This window comes from Ciconia boyciana, chromosome 1 (assembly GCF_034638445.1).
Source record: "Ciconia boyciana chromosome 1, ASM3463844v1, whole genome shotgun sequence".
In the NCBI taxonomy this organism is placed as follows: Eukaryota; Metazoa; Chordata; class Aves; order Ciconiiformes; family Ciconiidae; genus Ciconia; species Ciconia boyciana.
The window spans coordinates 7789350-7807841 of record NC_132934.1 but is presented as its reverse complement, the minus strand read 5'-3'; the positions used below and the strand labels follow the sequence as shown (position 1 = coordinate 7807841).

Here is an 18492-nt window from a genome sequence, read left to right as displayed (position 1 = left end):
AATACCACTGGAGAATGTTGGTTTGATCTAAATTCAGCATGTCCTTACATAAACTCTGAAAGTAATTTGAAGATGAACCCACTTCCCAATTACCAGATCTCATGTTTTATTACAGAAACTTTTAAATAAGATTAATCTGTTTTAAAGTGAGAGCTACAGCCTTCCTTTAAATTATAAAGACAGGAATATTAAGAGCTTGTACAACTGAATATCTGAATTAAGAGGACTCAGACCTCCCTCCAAAACCTCTGGTTGCAGAAAAAAGCCTGAAGTTATTTCCTTCAAATTGAACTTGAGAGAAAGCTGATCATGTTAAAATACAAAACAACACTTCCATATTGAAATGCGGTGGAACTCTAATAAATACGAGCATATTTCTATGTACTTCAGCAGAAGAGCAGGAAATTAATGGGAACTGAGGGCAATACATGTAGACTGTAGGGGATGGAAGACTAACCAGTGCCTCCTTACAGAAAACCCATTATTTGGTACTGTTAGGACTAAACTGCACAACACTGAGGAAATATTATTTGCTGACATCAGTGTATATTTTCCTTCAGTGGATTCAAGGTTTTGCCTTAAAAATGTGCCAAACCAATACTTTAAAAAATTATATTTCTACTAGCTATTACTCTGTCTTTTGAAGTGAAGATCATAGGATGTCCACTTTTGGCAGAGGTGTCCAGGACTGAGGAAAGTCCCTTGCAGCAGTAAGGTGTGGAAAAGCTCGCAATCCCAGGGGAACAACGCCTACACAGCAAAAAGATTCACATCTGGAGTCAAAGAATGGCAGAAGGAAAGGACTGTGTTAAGGTTTTTGCAAAATGAGGCCATGTCTGCCTGTCTTGGGCACTGCTCCACCGTGGTGCTGGTGGTTACACCAGTAGCAGGCTCTGTTTTGGCCCCGCTGCATCACATCTTGGAATAATTATTTTACTCCATGCAGCATTTCACATCAGCACTAATTATGGATGAGATAAAAAGCAAATAAATAGTATCTCTCATTACTACAATTCTTCATCCATCTTAAGGCAAAACAGTGAAGTCACATTGCTAGTACTACAATCTTCACTAAGAGGACTTGCCAAAAATTTTGTTTAATAAATGAAGTTTATTAAAACAAAGTTTAATATTAGACTGTATTAAAAATGCAATTAATTTAAAAATACATTCAATTAAAAAAAAGTATTTAAGAAGTAAAAAAAAAAAAAAGAAAAAAAGCCTTCTTTGTGGCTCTTTACTCTATTAATGTTCATTAAGCCTTTACATAATATGACTCGTTTAGCCAAATTTCACTATCTGTACATGGGGACAATTCAAGGCCACAGCATCAACATCCAAGGCAACTCCTGTTTGGAGCATCCCTCCAAAACACAACCAGAGGTGTTATCTCATTCACTGAATTCTTAATTTCTGGCAGTAAACATTGATAGAATTAACTAGCTCAGGAACTGAAACCACAGTTTTCTTTTGACATTTGTGTCTTTTTCTAATGCCTTCTGCTAATTTAGTATTTAAGAGACTAAAGATGGGGATGTTAACTGTGTGTTATGAAATCCAAGCCTTTCTGCTTATTTTAATGACAGTTTAAGATATAGGAAGGAAACAATACAGAAATAATGTTTCGGGGGTTTTTTTGCCAGAAAAGCTGAGAGGTTTTGATGTGATAACACAGTACAGCTGAAAGGAAAATTATCTAAACATCACATTGGCATACAATGTTCCTTAGAAGAGATCTTGCCATTAACAGTGTCTCTAAAAACACTGGTCCAAATAGCATGATAGGAAATCATTCCACTTTCCCACACTATTTATTTTTACTAATTATTATTAAGTAAAAGTAAATATAGCACAGCAAATCTGCAAGATACTTTACAGCAGTAAACACTTACATCCCAGCTGAGATGAGTTTCCTGCCTTAATGTACTGTTTTGGGTCTTAATGAATGACTTTTCCCCCACACGATATGTGCAAAACTCCCATTGTGACAGCATTGATTGCAAAGTCCTCATTAAAACCAATTACGATGGGAGGATATGGAGCCTTCAAAGCATCCCTCTTATGGTAAAACCTTACTGAAACAGCCAGTCCCAGGGGAGGCTGGATTTTCATGAGTTAGACTCACATAATTATGCAACTTTTGTTAACATTGCCCGGAGGACCGAGCCACACTGCAGTCGTACCTTGAGGTCCCTGTGCACAATGCCCATTCGGTGCAGGTAGTAGACGGCATCCAGGACCTGCCGGATCAGGGTGCTGGCATCCTTCTCAGTGTAGAACCCTTTCTCGACGATGCGGTCAAAAAGCTCTCCCCCAGATACTCTGGAAAACATGATGGGATGCAGAAGTGTGAGGATATGCTTTGTAACGCGCTTTCTACCTCACTCAAGGATGGCCACGGCCATGCACTAGCCACAGGCAGTCCGAGCACACATCTGTCTGGAGCTCTGGGGGCTCCCCCGCTGTCCCAACAAGCATTTGGTTTTGGTTTCTTCATAGTCCAAGGGACCAGTCTCTGCCTCAGAGACCAGAAGAGTAGCAAGGGGCAAAGAAAAGAAGTAACAGAACTAAACCAGAAATAGTCATGCTATAATGGACAATAAAATCCATCACACATCAGAGAGCGGCCAAAGACTCCCTAGCACTTGCAGAGGGAAACCACAACTCTACCCCAGCAAGAGCCAGGGGGAGCAGACACCAGCTTCCACGCTGTCCCACCCTAGAGAACTTTGTATAGGTGAATTCGGTCTGCCCTTCCTGCTGGTGCTGGCCCACTGAGGTTGTGAGGCTCCCTACTAGTATGAGCCCTTGGGGTTCACTTTTCACTCCACCGACCAAGGCTTGGGTTTTGCCCTGGAGGAATGGTCCCACTCCCCTTTCCCCACCGGTGAGTGAAATGCACACAGTAGTTACTGCCAGTACCTATAGAGCGTTAGTTCATTAAAGGACTCTAGGTCTCTGGCAATTTTAAATGCTCTCAGAAGTCCCCCCCCTCCTTTACTCATACATGTATGTTCATTTATCAGCAGCCACTAACTCTTTAGGCAGAGCACGGCCTCTGCCCGGCACTGGTAGCAGACAGTTATTGATGAGGGTGCGCAGATTATCAGCACAATTAATCACCAGATGACACAGACGGGGAAAAGATTCCACAACTCAAAGGGGAAAGAAAATAAAACCTTGACATCCTGCTATTTAATGTCTGCTATATTATGCTTTTCCTCTGCCCTTCTAGAAATAACACGTTCTGAACTCAATCTTAAATAAAGAATGGACACATTAAAACTCCCTGGAGGAGTATCTGGGGAAACAAAAGAGGAAAGAAATGTCTGAGTAATTGAAATAATAAAACTGTCAGCAAAAAACTGCCCTACTAGGGTAAATAAAAGATTACCATTTTAACAAGCAAAACCTATTAAAAAATAAAATGTATGCATGCGATATGTTTTTTCAGCAAGTTGTACCACTTAGCATATCATAAATAGTACAGTAAAACTTTCTTTAAAAACAAGCCTAATAAAGGGAAAATAATAAATGGTTACAGTCATTAAATACATATGGACTGGGAGCTTGTCATTATATGAACACTAGGTAATTCAGCTGCAGCCACTGCAAGCAATAATCTGCTTGAATAATGCCATGAAGTCACTTCCTAGGGAAGTTTGGAGCCTGAATGGAAGAGAAGGCTACCACTAAAAATGAACACATTCAACTTTGAAACGGAAAAGCAATCTTGGAAGAAAAAAAATAAACCAGATAATCCCCCTATTAAGTGCCAGGTAAACAGACCAAGTAGCTTGCTAAAATACTGGCGTTAAGCCGAAATTCTGCAGGAAAGGTGAAGTTCACCCAGGGTCTGAAGTCCACCCAGAATAACCCTGGCTGTACCGGCAGCCCTGGGGCTTGCTGCTGGCAGACAGGGACCAGAGCAGCAGTGCCGGGCTGACAGCGGGGCAAGGAAAATGCCCCGGTACCGTACTGAACTGGAGAGCCCGTGACTCACGGCACAGCGGGGAGGGATGTATGGCAGGTAGAGGCTGCACTGGCAGAAGTGCCATCACACGACAACCTGCTATGAGATGACACCCTGAACACTGCACAGAAAAACTTGAATTAAAACCCTTTCCTTCCTAGTTTCTCACAATAGGAGTTGTATTCCTCATATATATATATGTATATATACGTATCTATACATACACAGGGTGTGGCTCCAAGCCCCTCTCAGCCCTACACCCTGCCCGACCCATCACGTGCCTTGCCAAGGGAGAATGGACACACCTCTGCCTCGCCGTTCACTTAAGGCAGACACAGTTTTATTGAAGCTGGCTCCTATTAGCTGACTGTCTTTTTATATTTCCCCTGCAGCCCTTTTGTTTCCCATGGATTGATTGCACTGAAAATTGAGCCCACGCAGTAATTAATATGACTGAATACAGCAGATTTCCTTATGAAAATGCAGTGTGTGCTGTTTTGCAATTTCATACAGTTACTTCTGTTATATTCAAGAGATGGACTGCTTTAGTCGATACTGATTTACATCATGTGCTTTCCTGCACAAGGACTCTCTCCTTTGACGTTTGCAGAGAGTATACTTCCACAAAATTTTTTTCATTAAAATGACAACATTTCCCTCCATGCAAGCTCACTCTCCATCTTCCTTAAGCCTCATTCTTTAATCGAAAGCTTTTCTTAGTCAAATTTAGTCCAGTGGATCTACTGTACCCAGGCTCAATCTGTTTATAATTTTCTTTCAACACACGGAAAATATTTGCAACCTCTTAAATGATGCATTGCAAACCAGGCCTTAATCCAAGGACTCAGGAGGAGCAGCTGGTAACTTCACAGCCACTTGCTTATTCAGTGTCAACAGAATCCCAGGTACACGCAGAGAGTTGAGGGACCCGTGCTCCTATTTATTCATGTGGTGACTCCGTGTTATGGTACATGGGATTTGCATTACATGTTTGCACTCACCTATAGAGTCTCCCTGCTCCGGGCATGTCTCATGGCTGGGGTTCACCTCCCAGGGATGCTCTGCAATTTAGCACCCAAGGCCACGGCTACTTTCCATATGAAGCTTATGTCCATATGGCTTTTCTCCTCCAAAATAGGGTTAATTCAACCGTAATGTCATTGGGAATGCTGCTCCCTGTATGCTGCCCAAGGACTGACAGAAGTCAATGCTGTACCAGGAGCAAAACAGCAAGAGCAGGTGTGGGAGAGAATTTGAGCTCTAAACTCATGGTGGAGATGTGGCCTGTTTTTCTAAAGCTGGTCTTGATCCCAACCCTCTCTACCCTGCTGGGACGGGACTTGGCATCCTGCTCTGCACAGACCTGGGCACTCACAAAGCGCTGCTGCAATTTGTTTGTTCCTGTCTTCATTATTCTGGGATACATTTTTTTCTTTAATGGCAGCACCAGCTTTGCCCTCTCTATGGCAATTTTGAGCAGTGCATAGGAGGCAGAGTTGAAACTGCAGGCAGTAAGAGCAGAATTAGGTCTTTGTCTTAAAGAAATTTAAGACAAAATTTTCTGACCAGAAGGAGAGGGTAGGAGGAATTTCTCATTAGCGGCAGAGGACTGCTCTTGTCTTGCGGCTGGCACTGGCTCACGGAGCTGGACACACTGTCCCAAACATCAGCACAAGGAACTGTTTTCCCCTGCTGATTTCGATCTTAGTTCCCTGCAAAGAAAAAGTCAAAAGAGGAGTAGCCAAGTGCAGTTACTTGAAAAGCATTTAACCCTGGGAACAGCTCAAATGTCATGCTGCGATCCAGAGTAGCATTAGCCCTGCCTGGGGACTCAGAGCTGGGCAAAAATCAGCAAAGCGGCTGCAGCTGCATCTCCTGCATGCATGCCTGCTGGGACTGCCTGCAAGGCATGTGTGGCTCCATCTCTTGGTGCCTGCTTGCCCACCAAAGAGTGGCTCTCCCCTGGTTCACCAGGGGGTGTGGGGAAAGCCCAGCGCTTGGAGAAGGAGCTAAGCTGGGTGTCCACATCACACATGGACACCCCCAGCACGTGCCCTGCCTATCTCCAGGAATATGGGAATCACTTTCAAACAATGCCTAGAAGATTAATTTAGTTTAAAATGAAAAAAAAAAAAAACAAAAACAAACCCAACCATAAAGGTGAATACTCTTCACTTCTACTACATCTTTTACCTGACGCTATGTGCCTTTAGCTCAAGTCACCGACTATCAACATAAGGAAGGCCAGAATAAACATTATTTCCATTTTCTCACTGCAGGAAAGAGAGAATCAGACTTGTCCCCATGAAACAACCAGGATATACAGCAATGTCCTGTTCCACAAGCCCTAGCCAACTAAGAAAGATGCATTGCCATTTTGAAGGAGGGTAGTAGGACACAGCTTGACCATATGAGAAAAGAAGCATTATCTGCAATTCCAATGGGGAAACAGATTGCACTCTGGTTCCAGGGTTTCCTGAGATAAAACCTTCCAGATCTAGTGTTTCATTATGGAGACTTCATGTATCGATCATGCAGATGATGCAAATCTTTCAGAGGGTGTACCCTGATGCTGGAGTTTGCAATAAAGTCCTACAGTCCTCTGGTCTGGGGTCAACTATAGAAAGTTTTCCCAGATCTAGTGAAGATGAAGGAGGGGATGGAGACAGATGTTAAAAACAGAATCAATGTCTGTTGTTATATTTTTAATCTTTTTTTTTCTGTCTGGATTTGGGGATTTTGCCTCTTGCTTCTTCCCAATTTGGTGTTTAAATGTAGATCCAAACCTCCAGCACAGGCTGCCACACTGAGTGTCTCGGTTTAGGACAGGTTTCAAAAAACTTTGAAAATGCCAATGGTTTTGTGTACACGGATGAGCTACCTCATTATATGGGCTCTGTGTGTGCACACTGTTGGCTGAACACCCTGCGCAGACACTGAAAGACCTTACAATCTTCATTAGAGGCAAAGGAGAGGTCGCTGTAACAATGTCCTAATAGTTACTAAGGCTCTGTTCAACAGTTGGTGTCAGTCCGTGTCACTACACAATTTCTATATTTTTGTAATTTCTAATTTACTGATGTAACTTGGGACAGATGAGGAGACATTTCAGCATTACTATTACACCTTTACTTTACATTAACCCATTTCACCATCAAATTTCACCCATTAACCCATTTCACCATCAAGTAAATCCTCTCATTTATTCTCCCCTGCATCCCCTACTACTACCAAGTGTAGGAACCTTCCTGCTTGTTTTAGGAGCTTGAAAAATAACACCCTTTGAAATATCACTTTGACTTCTTTGCCATTTGGCAAAACATTGATGTTTTTCTTTTCTGTCTCTTTTGGAGTACAGGCTGGAATTGCTCTGGATTGTTTACTGCTTGACAGTTTAATTGCTTTTGATCAAAAGTCTTAGTGATGAACTCATCAGCGGTGGATTTACACAGAGAAGCCCATCAAAGCTATTCAGAGCTTGTAGGCTTTTCCCTCCAGAAGCGCATGGTGTTCACCTGATGCTTCAGTGCAGTTCAAGCCATGATCCAGCCTCTGTTGGACAAGTCATCAGAGCACCACCAGGCTGGGTTAGAAGAGCCAGCGCAGAAAGGCAGAGACATTCCTAGGGACTTGCTAACCACTATTTAAACCTGCAGATTAGGGATGCCTAAAGAAAAGAGGGCTAATTTCAGAAATTTGGAGCAGGAGACATCCCAGACCAATATGAAAAATAGGTAAAATATGAGTATTATCCTACAACTGTGAACAGCTTACTGATCACAAGTTACACGTTTGCAATTTCCTACAATATAAATCAGAAAAAGCACATAACTCAGCCCCTGGGGCATGAAGCTGGAAGTGTGAGGTGAGATAAGAAAGACCGAAGGGACCATTGCTGGGAAGTTCTGGCTCTGAGGATTAGTTTTCTCTAATGAAGGAATTCTTATTAATACAAATATTTCCATTTTAAAAATTTATTTTGTTTTTAACGGAGGGCTTTTCTGTTTGGCTTTAAACTTCCTCTGCATTGTGAAAATGCATGAGAACCAGAGAGCAAACCTGGCCAGCTCGCTGTTTGAAAGGAAAGAGAAATTGGCTGCCCTCATCTCATTGTTCAAACGATGTAACACATAAAAAGAAAACGAGTAAACAGATTAATAGATTTTAGACCCAGAAAAGAACATTATGATTATTCAGTCTGACCTCTTGCAAATATAAGTATGTGATTAAAATTCTCCTTGTGCCAATAATCTAAGGTGCTAATCAGGCAGGGACAGATATTGCTATAGAAATGCTGTATGTCCTACAGAGACTTGCCTTATTCAGTATACATCTCAGAAAACTGCACCAGCTTTCTCATTTGCAGCAGATCATAAAATATTCAGCCTGAATGAGGCAAGGACTTCCCTTGTTATTGTAGCATTAAATCACTCACCTTAAAATCTGATGGTAACATAAATATATGTTCCAAGGCCACCAAAGAAAGGACACGGCATTAATTTTGGCTTACTTTTCCAGAATACAGGTGTGTGCATGTGGTAGGGAGTGATGGATGGGTGTTAGTACCCTCTCCTTTGACAGCACTGTTCAAAGCAACGCTGTTGTGGGATTTATTCTGGAGGGCTGATGGTTCCTCAGCCCTTCATCACCACTGCGATGGTGGCTGCACCAGAGGGCTGCCTCCCACCCTGAGGGGTTGTTTTGGAAAAGATTGGACAAAAATGATGTGATCATCTCTCAGAACCAAATTGAGCAAACTAAAACATTTTTTTCCCTGCACTAAAAGTTTCATAAGACATTTACTGAGCAGCTGTAGTGAGGTTGTGCTTTGGAGAACAGACTTCTGTTTCCACTGGGACAAGACCATTAAGTCTCTGGAAAGCTCAGCTCAGGGACATAATGTAGTTTGGCAGTTAAAATCTTTGGAGACAACATTTTCCTTCACAGAATCCCTACTGTGGAACTCTTTTGAGGTCCATGATTTTTCGAGGTTGATGCTGTCTTGTTTTATTCAAAATTTTATTCCATATTCAAATATTCAACATTGTATTCAAAATTTCCCCTGGTTCCATCAGCGGTAAAAAGTGTGACAGCACTAGCAGCAACCAAATGACAAAGGACCTTAGGTTTTTAAGTCTCTTGTGACTAAACCTTACTGACTGACAGCTTATGACAGCTTTTCAAATGCCAGCAGCTCACTTGCCTCCGTCTATGCTTATCCCCCCAGGCAGTGGTGCATGGAGGAGACCTAGGACCTGCCAGATACAGCAACACTTCCCCAGTGCTGCTATCACTATTTATGAGGCATGTATCTGTAGTAAAGCAACCCACACCTATAACCCCACCATGCAATCAAATCATAAGGAATATTGTAGCAAACTTTCACATCTCTAGTGCTCTGCTGAGGTCTACAAACACCACGATGGGCAGAAGATGGGCACATCTATTTCCACTCTTCTGAGCTCTTATAATTTGATTTGCACCTCCACAGGAGCCAAGGAATCATCTAGTATTAGCAGCTTGATCACACTCAAGTGTGCTCCTTGTCATTTTAAAAAAGACCTATGGACATATACGTTGGTTATTCAGCCTGTTTTTCTTCATGGCTTTGCATTAAATGAAAAGGCAAAGCTGAAGCTCAGCAATGGTGTCTTTCACCTGTGCCCACCGTGTCACTCAACGATTTGATGTCACCACATGTAAATCCATACACACAATGGATTCACCACAGGTTTCACTATGAAAAAAACAGCATTTTAAAAAATGTCATTAAAATATGCACGGTATGCATTAAATAACTCAAAAGTTTAGTTTTAAAGAAGCAGCTACGCCCTGATTTATTGATTTCCTTATGTGAGATGTTAGTAAATCAGCCCAGGCACAATCACTCTTGTTCATTGTGTGTATATATATACACATACACATATATATGTGCTGCTTCAACCTTTCTCACTTTGCTTCTAGAAAACAGAAAAGTAGAGGTCTGTAGACAAACCACTACACAAAATACGTTTTCCAGTGTCTGAGGGCTGGAACAATGTATTTCCTAACTGCTGTCATATTCCTCCAGCTCTCCATAAAATAAGCGGATAGTTAAAATCTGGAGGAGATTCCTCACCTGACAGCAATTTAAAAGTAGGTCATGTTTCAGCACTAAGAGGTTGGGTTTGTTTTCCTTTTGACTTGTTTTCCAATGGAAACCAACCTCGATGTCCTGCCAGCATTAACTAGGAAGAACAGACCTAAAAATAATGAGAACCGATGTAACTGAAAACGGATACCGTAAATTACGCAATGTATAGTAAACAATTATGAAATACAAGATGAATGCGGCACTAAGAATTGTCCTAAATATCATAAAGGACCACTGAAAAGTAGAGTAAAGTCACTCTCAGCTGGACCTTAAACAGCCCAGCTTTTCTGTGGATAACACTTAGCAGAAATTTGCTCTTGTGTGTATATTCCTTTTTCGGAGTCTGATTTCCACGTGCTTCCTCACAAGTAAGTTTGCAGGCAGACATCATTGTGGAAACAGCTGATGTTAGGATAACATTGGGTGATCCTTATCTCAGTGTAGAGAGAGCTCTGAAGTCCCTTGTATCACCTGTGTCTCACATAAATTCTACTTATTTTAGCTTTTCTATAGGATGTACAACACCTACAGACTTTGAGTTGTCCCTCTGCACTGGATGAAGCACACCAAGGAAAATGTATTTTGAACCAAAGAAAGAAATCCAGTCAACTGGTCAAGATACGTTGTTGCAAAAATCAACTTGTCCAAGTAGTGAGTAGAAAGGATACACTGGGAGCTAAATATTAAAACCAAACAGACCAACGTAACTCTAAATGATACAGGTATCTAGTTTTATCAAACTGTTACAACAGCTATATATACATTTAAAAAGTCATTAATGTGCTGTTCAACTTTTGAGAAAGTGTGAAGAAAATTCCAGAGCATTGATAAATAAACCCACAAAATTCTAGGTGCTTATAATGAAGTATTTCTTAAGAAATCTGCAAGTAACTAAAGTAAATACAAGGAAAAACCCATTCTATGGTACATGCACAATTTCAGGATTTAAAATATCTATATAATGTTGAAATAAATGTTGGAGTTATCCAGGACAGTTCCCTGAAATGCTCTGCGGCCATGAAAAAGCAAGCAGAAGTTTGGGGGAAAACTGAGTGCAAAGGAGAAAATAATTTGTTCCCCTAAACATCCATGGTACACTCTCACCTTCAACATTTTGGACAAAGTTCATCTCACCCAATCTTGCAAGTCTACAGAATAAGCGCCCGTATGAGAGCTAACACCCTCATCTCCTTCAGCCAACAGAAGGAAGGAGGCATTTCTAGGGTGTGATCTGCTAAGGACACACTTCAGGGTGTGAGGAACAGAAATGTCCATTTCTGTGTTCATTTGGACAAATCCCACCGTGATGACCTTTACGGAAAAGAGTCCTGAAGATGCTTTGGCCAAAAGTATAGTCAAACTTGGGAAAGTGCAAAGGAGAAAAACAAGCAGGACCAGAGAGCTTCTCCATGAAAAGAGAGCTCCAATTTACAAAGAAAAGAGATGACAGAGGAGATACGATAGCACTCTACAAAATCATGAAAAGGATGGAACATGGAAAAGGGAAATATAAGGAATTATTTCACACCATAGATGAGAAATGGGGGACCTAATGGAATTAGCAGGTAGTGGATTTAAGACAAAAGCATTTGTCATTTGAGGAGCAATCCCACAACAGATGAATCTTTGGTATGACCCAATAAAACAGGGCTCATGTTCTTATGTTTGTGCTCATCAAATTAATTATTGAATTACTCACTCAACTCTGGTCTGAATGTGCATATCTACATTAAGTGAGTCTTTTGATTCACTCACTTAAAATCAAATATGACAGATTCATAGATTTTAAAGCCATTATGATAATCTAATCTGACCCCAGACAAAACAAAGACTGTACAATTTTTGCCTCAGATCCATAGCTCCTGGCTGGACAAAAGACTATCGTTTAGCAGGGTAGCCAGGCTTGACTTAGAAGATACCTCTAATCCCTTGCCTGCTTTGTCCAGTGGTTAATTACACCAGTTGACTAATTACATTGAGGTTTTTTCTGACGATAATTTCTGATGTCCTGTCATTGGATCCCTTTCAACACTGTCTGCAGACTCTTTAGCCATATTAAAGCAACCTTACCCTTTTCAGGTTTTGGTAACTTCATTTTTCTTTATTCTGTCTGATGTTTCTCTCAAAACAATTTAAATTCAACAGCTACTTTCACAGCCTCTGTGAAGAGACAACTAGAAGCTGAGTGCATATACAGTGATGCTCATTTCCAGTTCTCCATTTGGAAACTTAAATTACCATCTTGCGTATCTTCACCTACATCTGCATCAGTAATGATCTGGCCATTCCTGGACAGGATATGGACTAGTACTATCTGTATTTCAATATTGAATCAAATATAATCTAAATAGAATATAGAGTCTCCAATTACCACTCTCTTCTGAACAGCATTAGTTCATTCTACGTCTCACGATGTTTATCTCACCACCGTTCAATAAAAATATCCCCATTTTCCACAGCAGAGAGTGAACTTCTCCAATTCTGAGCGATGTAGAGAGACATCAAACTGAATTCTTATGGCTCAGAAGCAGCCTCAGCTAAATGAAACTTATATGACTGTTTAGAGCAATATTATGCCTTTAGCCAGTAAATTCAGTTTCTACTGGAGCTGCAAGGGCACTTGTAATGTCATTGAAAGAATCAGGAGGAACAGGAATTGAATCTGGAGACCTCAGGATCGTACGTGAGTTGATTAATCTCTTGCCCAGTCATCTCTAAAGAGGGGACAGTGGACACAGGCCATGGTGAGTGAGGATGAGTGGTATACGCAAACAGACCAAAGCTGTTAAAAGCAGATTATGGCAAACACAATGATCTAAATCCCACTGCTCCAACCCCACTGCACACCTTGCTGTGTCCCACCTGAGACTTTCCTCTCACTTACCCTATTAATTGCAATTTTTCACATTACCCATTCTTTCCCAGCTCCGTGCAGGAAGCCTGTGAGTGGACGTGATTTGTGATGCTGCTTGTGCATTGCTGATGGGCCAGGAAGAGCACTCACAACTAAAGCTTCATGTTTATTTGCAGATTGCCAGCTGCCTTCTCCCATTAGCAACAGCTAATTTCCAAGCTGTGCCCTTTGCACAGATAAGGCACAGCAGGGGCCGGGAGGACCTGCTGATTTATTGTGGTTTGGCTGGAGGGTGGGTAGCACAGATATTCTCTCACAGCCTCGAGGGAAGATTTATGATGTACAAAAGAGGCATTTTCTTAAAAAAAAAAAAAAAAAAAAAAGAGGGGAAAAAAAAAGGCATCTGGTCCTAATTCCTGATATTCTCCAAAAAAACCCAGAAGTCAGGCATGTGAACCACCAAAGCTCATGTGATTTCTGCTCTTCAACTCCAGTGGGATGAGCTCCTCAAGGAGATGCTGTCCATGGCATCCCTGTGAGAGATGGGAAGAATGAGGTGCCACCAGCCTCCCAGGCCTTGGGAGAGATTTTAAATATCCACTTATACATTATGGCTCCAAGGCTGCTGTCTATTCCAACACTTTACATAGTTTCCTTGACACAGAAAATGAAAGTCTCCAGCTAATTCTCCATTAATCAACACAAGTAGCTCCACAGTAAGCAACCAGGCAAAACTGGCCAGCAGAAAGGACAGCCTCCAAAAATGCTGGGAAACCACGAGTGAAACCAGCTGGGCATGGAAAGGACAGAAAGGACAATCCTGCCAACACCCTGTGCTTGCTCAGTCCATGTTGACTGCCCGGCACTAAAACCAGCTGCCACAGCCACAGATTTACTGGGTTTATTCTGTGCAACAGCCGAATTTACTACCTTTTGAAAGAAAAAAACCACCCTTCCTGGAGGGAAAGTATTTGTTGAAAGATATAGTAGGAGCATAGTACACAAAAGAGAAAGCTTCCACAATGTCCTACATCAAACAAATGTGCCCTGGGGCTTATTTTAATAATTCTTCAATTATTGCCTTACTGGTGGCTGATTTAGTCCAGGCCATTGAGATGTTTCTCATGGAAATCATCAATTCATCATGGAGATGACTTCCAAGAATCTAATCACACAAATTAAAACAGACACATGTTCATGCTAATAATGAGGACTCCAGCTAAAGAGGGAAGATTTTATGTATCTGTTATTTTTAAAGGTTTATTTGCTCCTGTGTCTTACCAAAGCAGGCTGGCCAACTGCCAGGCATTGTTTTTTACTGTGACTGTCCCATGGCCTTGGGAGAGATTTTAAATATCCACTTATACATTATTGCTCCAAGGCTGCTGTCTATTCCAACACTTTACATAGTTTCCTTGACACAGAAAATGAAAGTCTCCAGCTAATTCTTCGTTAATCAACACAAGTAGCTCCACAGTAATTTTATTTTCAAGACAGAAGAGCAAATCAATGCCAACAAGCAAATCCTTATAGTTCATGCTCAATATTTTAGGAGTTTGTGTTACAATCGCTGTGTTTATTTCTGTAGTATCTTTCAACAGGTGAATTAGTGACAAACTGTAAAAGCTGATGTTTGAAAAAAGCAAAGCCAAAATGGATACAACAAATAAACTTAGCTGGAAAAATTGAGAAAAGCTCAACCAGATTCTCTCAGACGCAGTAATCTGTGGGAGCTACATCCACCACCAAAAGCCCAACACAGCAGAGTTCAAAGACTCTTCTCTATCCCACAGCAAACACCTGGGTCATCTTCTCCACCAGACCACCAGTGCGAGGATAGCAGTGGTGCTGGGGCAGGGCACAGTGACACTCCTGTCCATCCCTCACGACAGCACCATAAAAATCCCCCTCCTAGGAGCGGCACCCCAAAGGCAGCTCCTGGGAAGCACCACCCCAAAGCAGAGTGGGCAAAGAGCAAGGACATGGTCCTCATTTCCTCCAAGCCCCGCCGACCTCCAAAGCATCCAACAGAACTATCCCAACGCCGCAAAGAAAACTTGCTGCCTCCTACTATTTGCCGTGCCCTGTGCACAGTTCTTCCTTGAGCTCTAACTCCTGGGGACCATAAAGGATATAATTCCCCCATGTTTCACATTTCATACTTAAACTGCCCTGTAAAATCCCATTCATGAGCAAGCCTCAAGCAACAGCAAAAATACAAGCTGTAAAACTGCACCAGCTTCAGATTACAACCATCGAACTGCTCCTCCCAGCTCAGCCTTGCAGCTCTCGGGGAGGCCCGCGGCAGGAGATGACCCCAAGACCTTGCTTTCTGCCACGCAGGCTGACAACGGATGAGGTATAAGCCAGCACATGTGGCTTGGGACCTTATCCCACTTCTGGGGGATGCAAAGGGTTGTGCAGATGGGCGTGATGCTGAACTGGTCTGAACTGCCACTGTAACAGCTCAGTACATCCCATAGGGAATCCTTGGCATTACCATTTAATTGCTGTCTACTTAATTTGGCCAGTATAGGATCTGATGAGATCCTGGGCATTCCTGCTGACAAAATAACATGATCTCATCATTTAATGGATTCAGTTGTGACTTTAAAAAGTTTTTAAACTTCCTTTTACATTTTATAGGGATACTCTTAAGTGCCAATCCTGGCTCCTTAGCATCTGTTGCATATGTTATAAACACAGTTATGTGAAAATTAAATTCAAAAGCTCCTCCTCCATCCCAAACCGAAACTAACGATTAGATAAAACCCAAACAATAATCTAGCAAATATAGCCCTCATTGTGCTCCTGGGCTATGTGATTTATGCACTGACTAGGAACGCCAGGGAGTTTAGAAAATGGCTGGTTTCTTAGAGTTTTTTGCTAATATGGTAGTCAAAGCACACTGCAAAAATTCACGGACAAAAATGAAATACAGACTTTGGCTGCAGGGCTCCCAAGCCCTGCACAGTGATCCTGAATGTCCTGCATTCGGCGACAGCATCCGACAAGTGATGGGCAAATACCGAGTGGGACAGACCCAGACATGCCAGTGGTGTTGCACTGATTACAGCAGTGGAGGATTTCACTCAAACAGAGTTAATTTGGGGTTTGACAAGGAAGCAAGTTAACAGCCAGTGTGACCAGCAATGACCCTAAGATTATGAAGAAGGACATGGCAAGGTAGTGATGCAAGTTGTATAGCAGAGCAATTAGCTTGGAATAAAGAGACTTTTATTCTGGCACAGACCAAATCTGTAGGAAACTTATCTATAGTAGCTGCTCCAGTCACTGTCCAGTACAGACAAAATCTGAGCATCGTGGAGCGAGAAGCCCAATGCACTCAGCTGAAGAATGACACCATTTTAGCTTTTAAGGAGTCTGTGCCTTGTATGTGCATATAACACACAAGAGAGCTTTTGTAGGATACCTGCTTTTGTCAAGCAGTTGCCTCCCAGCACCTTGGAGCCTGCACACTGATGCACAAGTATGAGGGCAAAAATATCTGTCCAACTGGTTGTCTGCATGACAGCAATTCTGAGGTTGAAAACAGAGGAAACGGTATTAAAAATCAGTACACTCAGTCCAGGCACTGCCAGGGAGGCACTGAGTCTCCCTAAGCCAATGCATTCAAATCAGTAAACTGCTATTATGCTGGTCTTAAGGAAGAGATCAAAGAAAAGTGCTAAGACTTTAAATATCCACAGCTAGATGGTCTGATCTCTCTGCTGACCAGGCAATTTTCTGTTGCTTGCATGCCAAACAAGGTCTCACTAACACCAGATATGGCAAAGAAATTAATATTATTGCAGTAATTACATCTGATACTCACAAAGTGAGTGCTGCCACACAGCCCCACAATTCCTGTCCCCAGGTCTCTCATGTTGGTGGGCAGGGAGGTGTGAGACATGCAGGATCATCGCACTTCCCTGCAAACACGAAAGCATGGCAAAGGCAAGAGTTTCTCAGCAGGGGAGCGGTGTTTAACCTTTGCTCTGCCACTGATTTCCTGTGCGACCTTGGGCAAGTCACTGAAGGATGACTCTAAAGAGAGACTTAGGTCCCTCAAGGGGGAATTAGGCATCTACGATCAAATCCGTGGTTTGTGTAACCCAGGTGCCGACAGTGCCAACAGGTCAAGACCTACCATGCAGCCAACTGCGAGCAGCAAAGCTCCCAGGACATGGGGTACAAACTCTGCTCCCCGTTCCAGCTGGAAGAGAGGAGAGGGGTATTCAAGCCAATAGCTCCAACTCTTGGAAAGTGCCCTAAACCACAGGGTGTTTTCCATACCTCCTTCTGAAAATGTTCCACCTCTCAGAAAATAACTCAAGACTCCCTCAGCGCCGTAACACTTACTCAGCACTGTGACTGCCTTATTGATACTAATGTCACAGAACAGTAATAGGGTCCATTAAAATGAATATCAATTGTTCCCTTAACCTGTGTAGGGAGCCAAATTCACCCCTTTGAGAAATATGTTCATCCTGTCATGCTTTTAGTAGGTGGTAACCTTAGCCCATGTCTTCCATAACTAACTGAAAAATCACCAAGCCAAGTTTGGTCTTGCAGAGAGAGAGTGCGTCCGCCTCTCCGGCAGGCAAACCAGGTGTATTTACGCAGTGGAAGAAGTCATTCACTTTAGCCGTTTGTTACAGACCAGTATGGAAAACAGATTTCACACTGATGATTTATAAAGTACTTTTAGACAGCCCTTAAATAATGAGTTATAACCAGGTACGAACATCCAAAGGCACTGCTGAAAACGCTCTCCTGCTCTTGCCGTGTTATTTATGCTGTGCTGGTTGCAAGAACTCAGCTCCCTGGTCCAGCTCCTCAGCCCAGCGCCAGGATTGACCCATCTCAGCGCCACAGATGTCTGTTTTCTATTTGGCTGTGGTATTCCCTGTGCAATATTAAAATGTCATCAATTCAGTTTAACAGGCCAAGTAAAGGCCTTAGTCAACCATTTAACAGCTAAGTAAAACATATGGCAAATGCATATCAGTCCAGGGACTGCATTAAAAGTTTAAGGGTTCAATTAAGAGGAATCTTGCTGGTGTGTTCTCTGGAGGTTAGGAAAACAGAAATACCAAATGTTCCCCCCCCTCGTAGCTGTTAAGCACCAGGCTGAAACCCCCTTGTTAAAGTGCTTTTTGTTAAAATGCTATTCCAGTATGTTAAAAGCACCTCTGTATAATACTCAGTTAAAATAAACTATTTGTTGGGAAAATGGAGCCAATATTTTTATGATTTGGGTTTTTTTTTTATAATCGTTGTTGTGCCGCAATGTCCTACCTTAAGCGCCCATGTTCATTGCCTGAACGCTGAGGCTGGAAGTGCCCAGCCCTCCCGCAAGTATCGCAGCACTCCCGAGGCTGAAAGCTCAGACACAAACCCAGCTGAACTTGGCTTTCAGAGCTGACCGAAGCCCTGTTTGAAGATGCAAAACCAAGCTGCGTTATTACAATTTTTTCCATGGTTCAGCTTCCTTAAGGACGTGGTCACCCAGCAGAAAGAACATGTTAA

General features: G+C 42.2%; 1 protein-coding gene across 2 annotated transcripts in view; it reads right to left on the bottom strand.

Annotated features, from left to right (window-relative positions):
* CAMK1D (calcium/calmodulin dependent protein kinase ID) overlaps nt 1-18492 on the bottom strand; it is a 228468-nt gene that overhangs the window by 46308 nt on the left and 163668 nt on the right. For both annotated transcript variants that reach the window (XM_072857936.1, XM_072857929.1), the window contains one exon: nt 2184-2322. In XM_072857936.1, coding sequence (XP_072714037.1) covers nt 2184-2322 — 139 coding nt within the window. The remainder of the gene's footprint in view (nt 1-2183; nt 2323-18492) is intronic.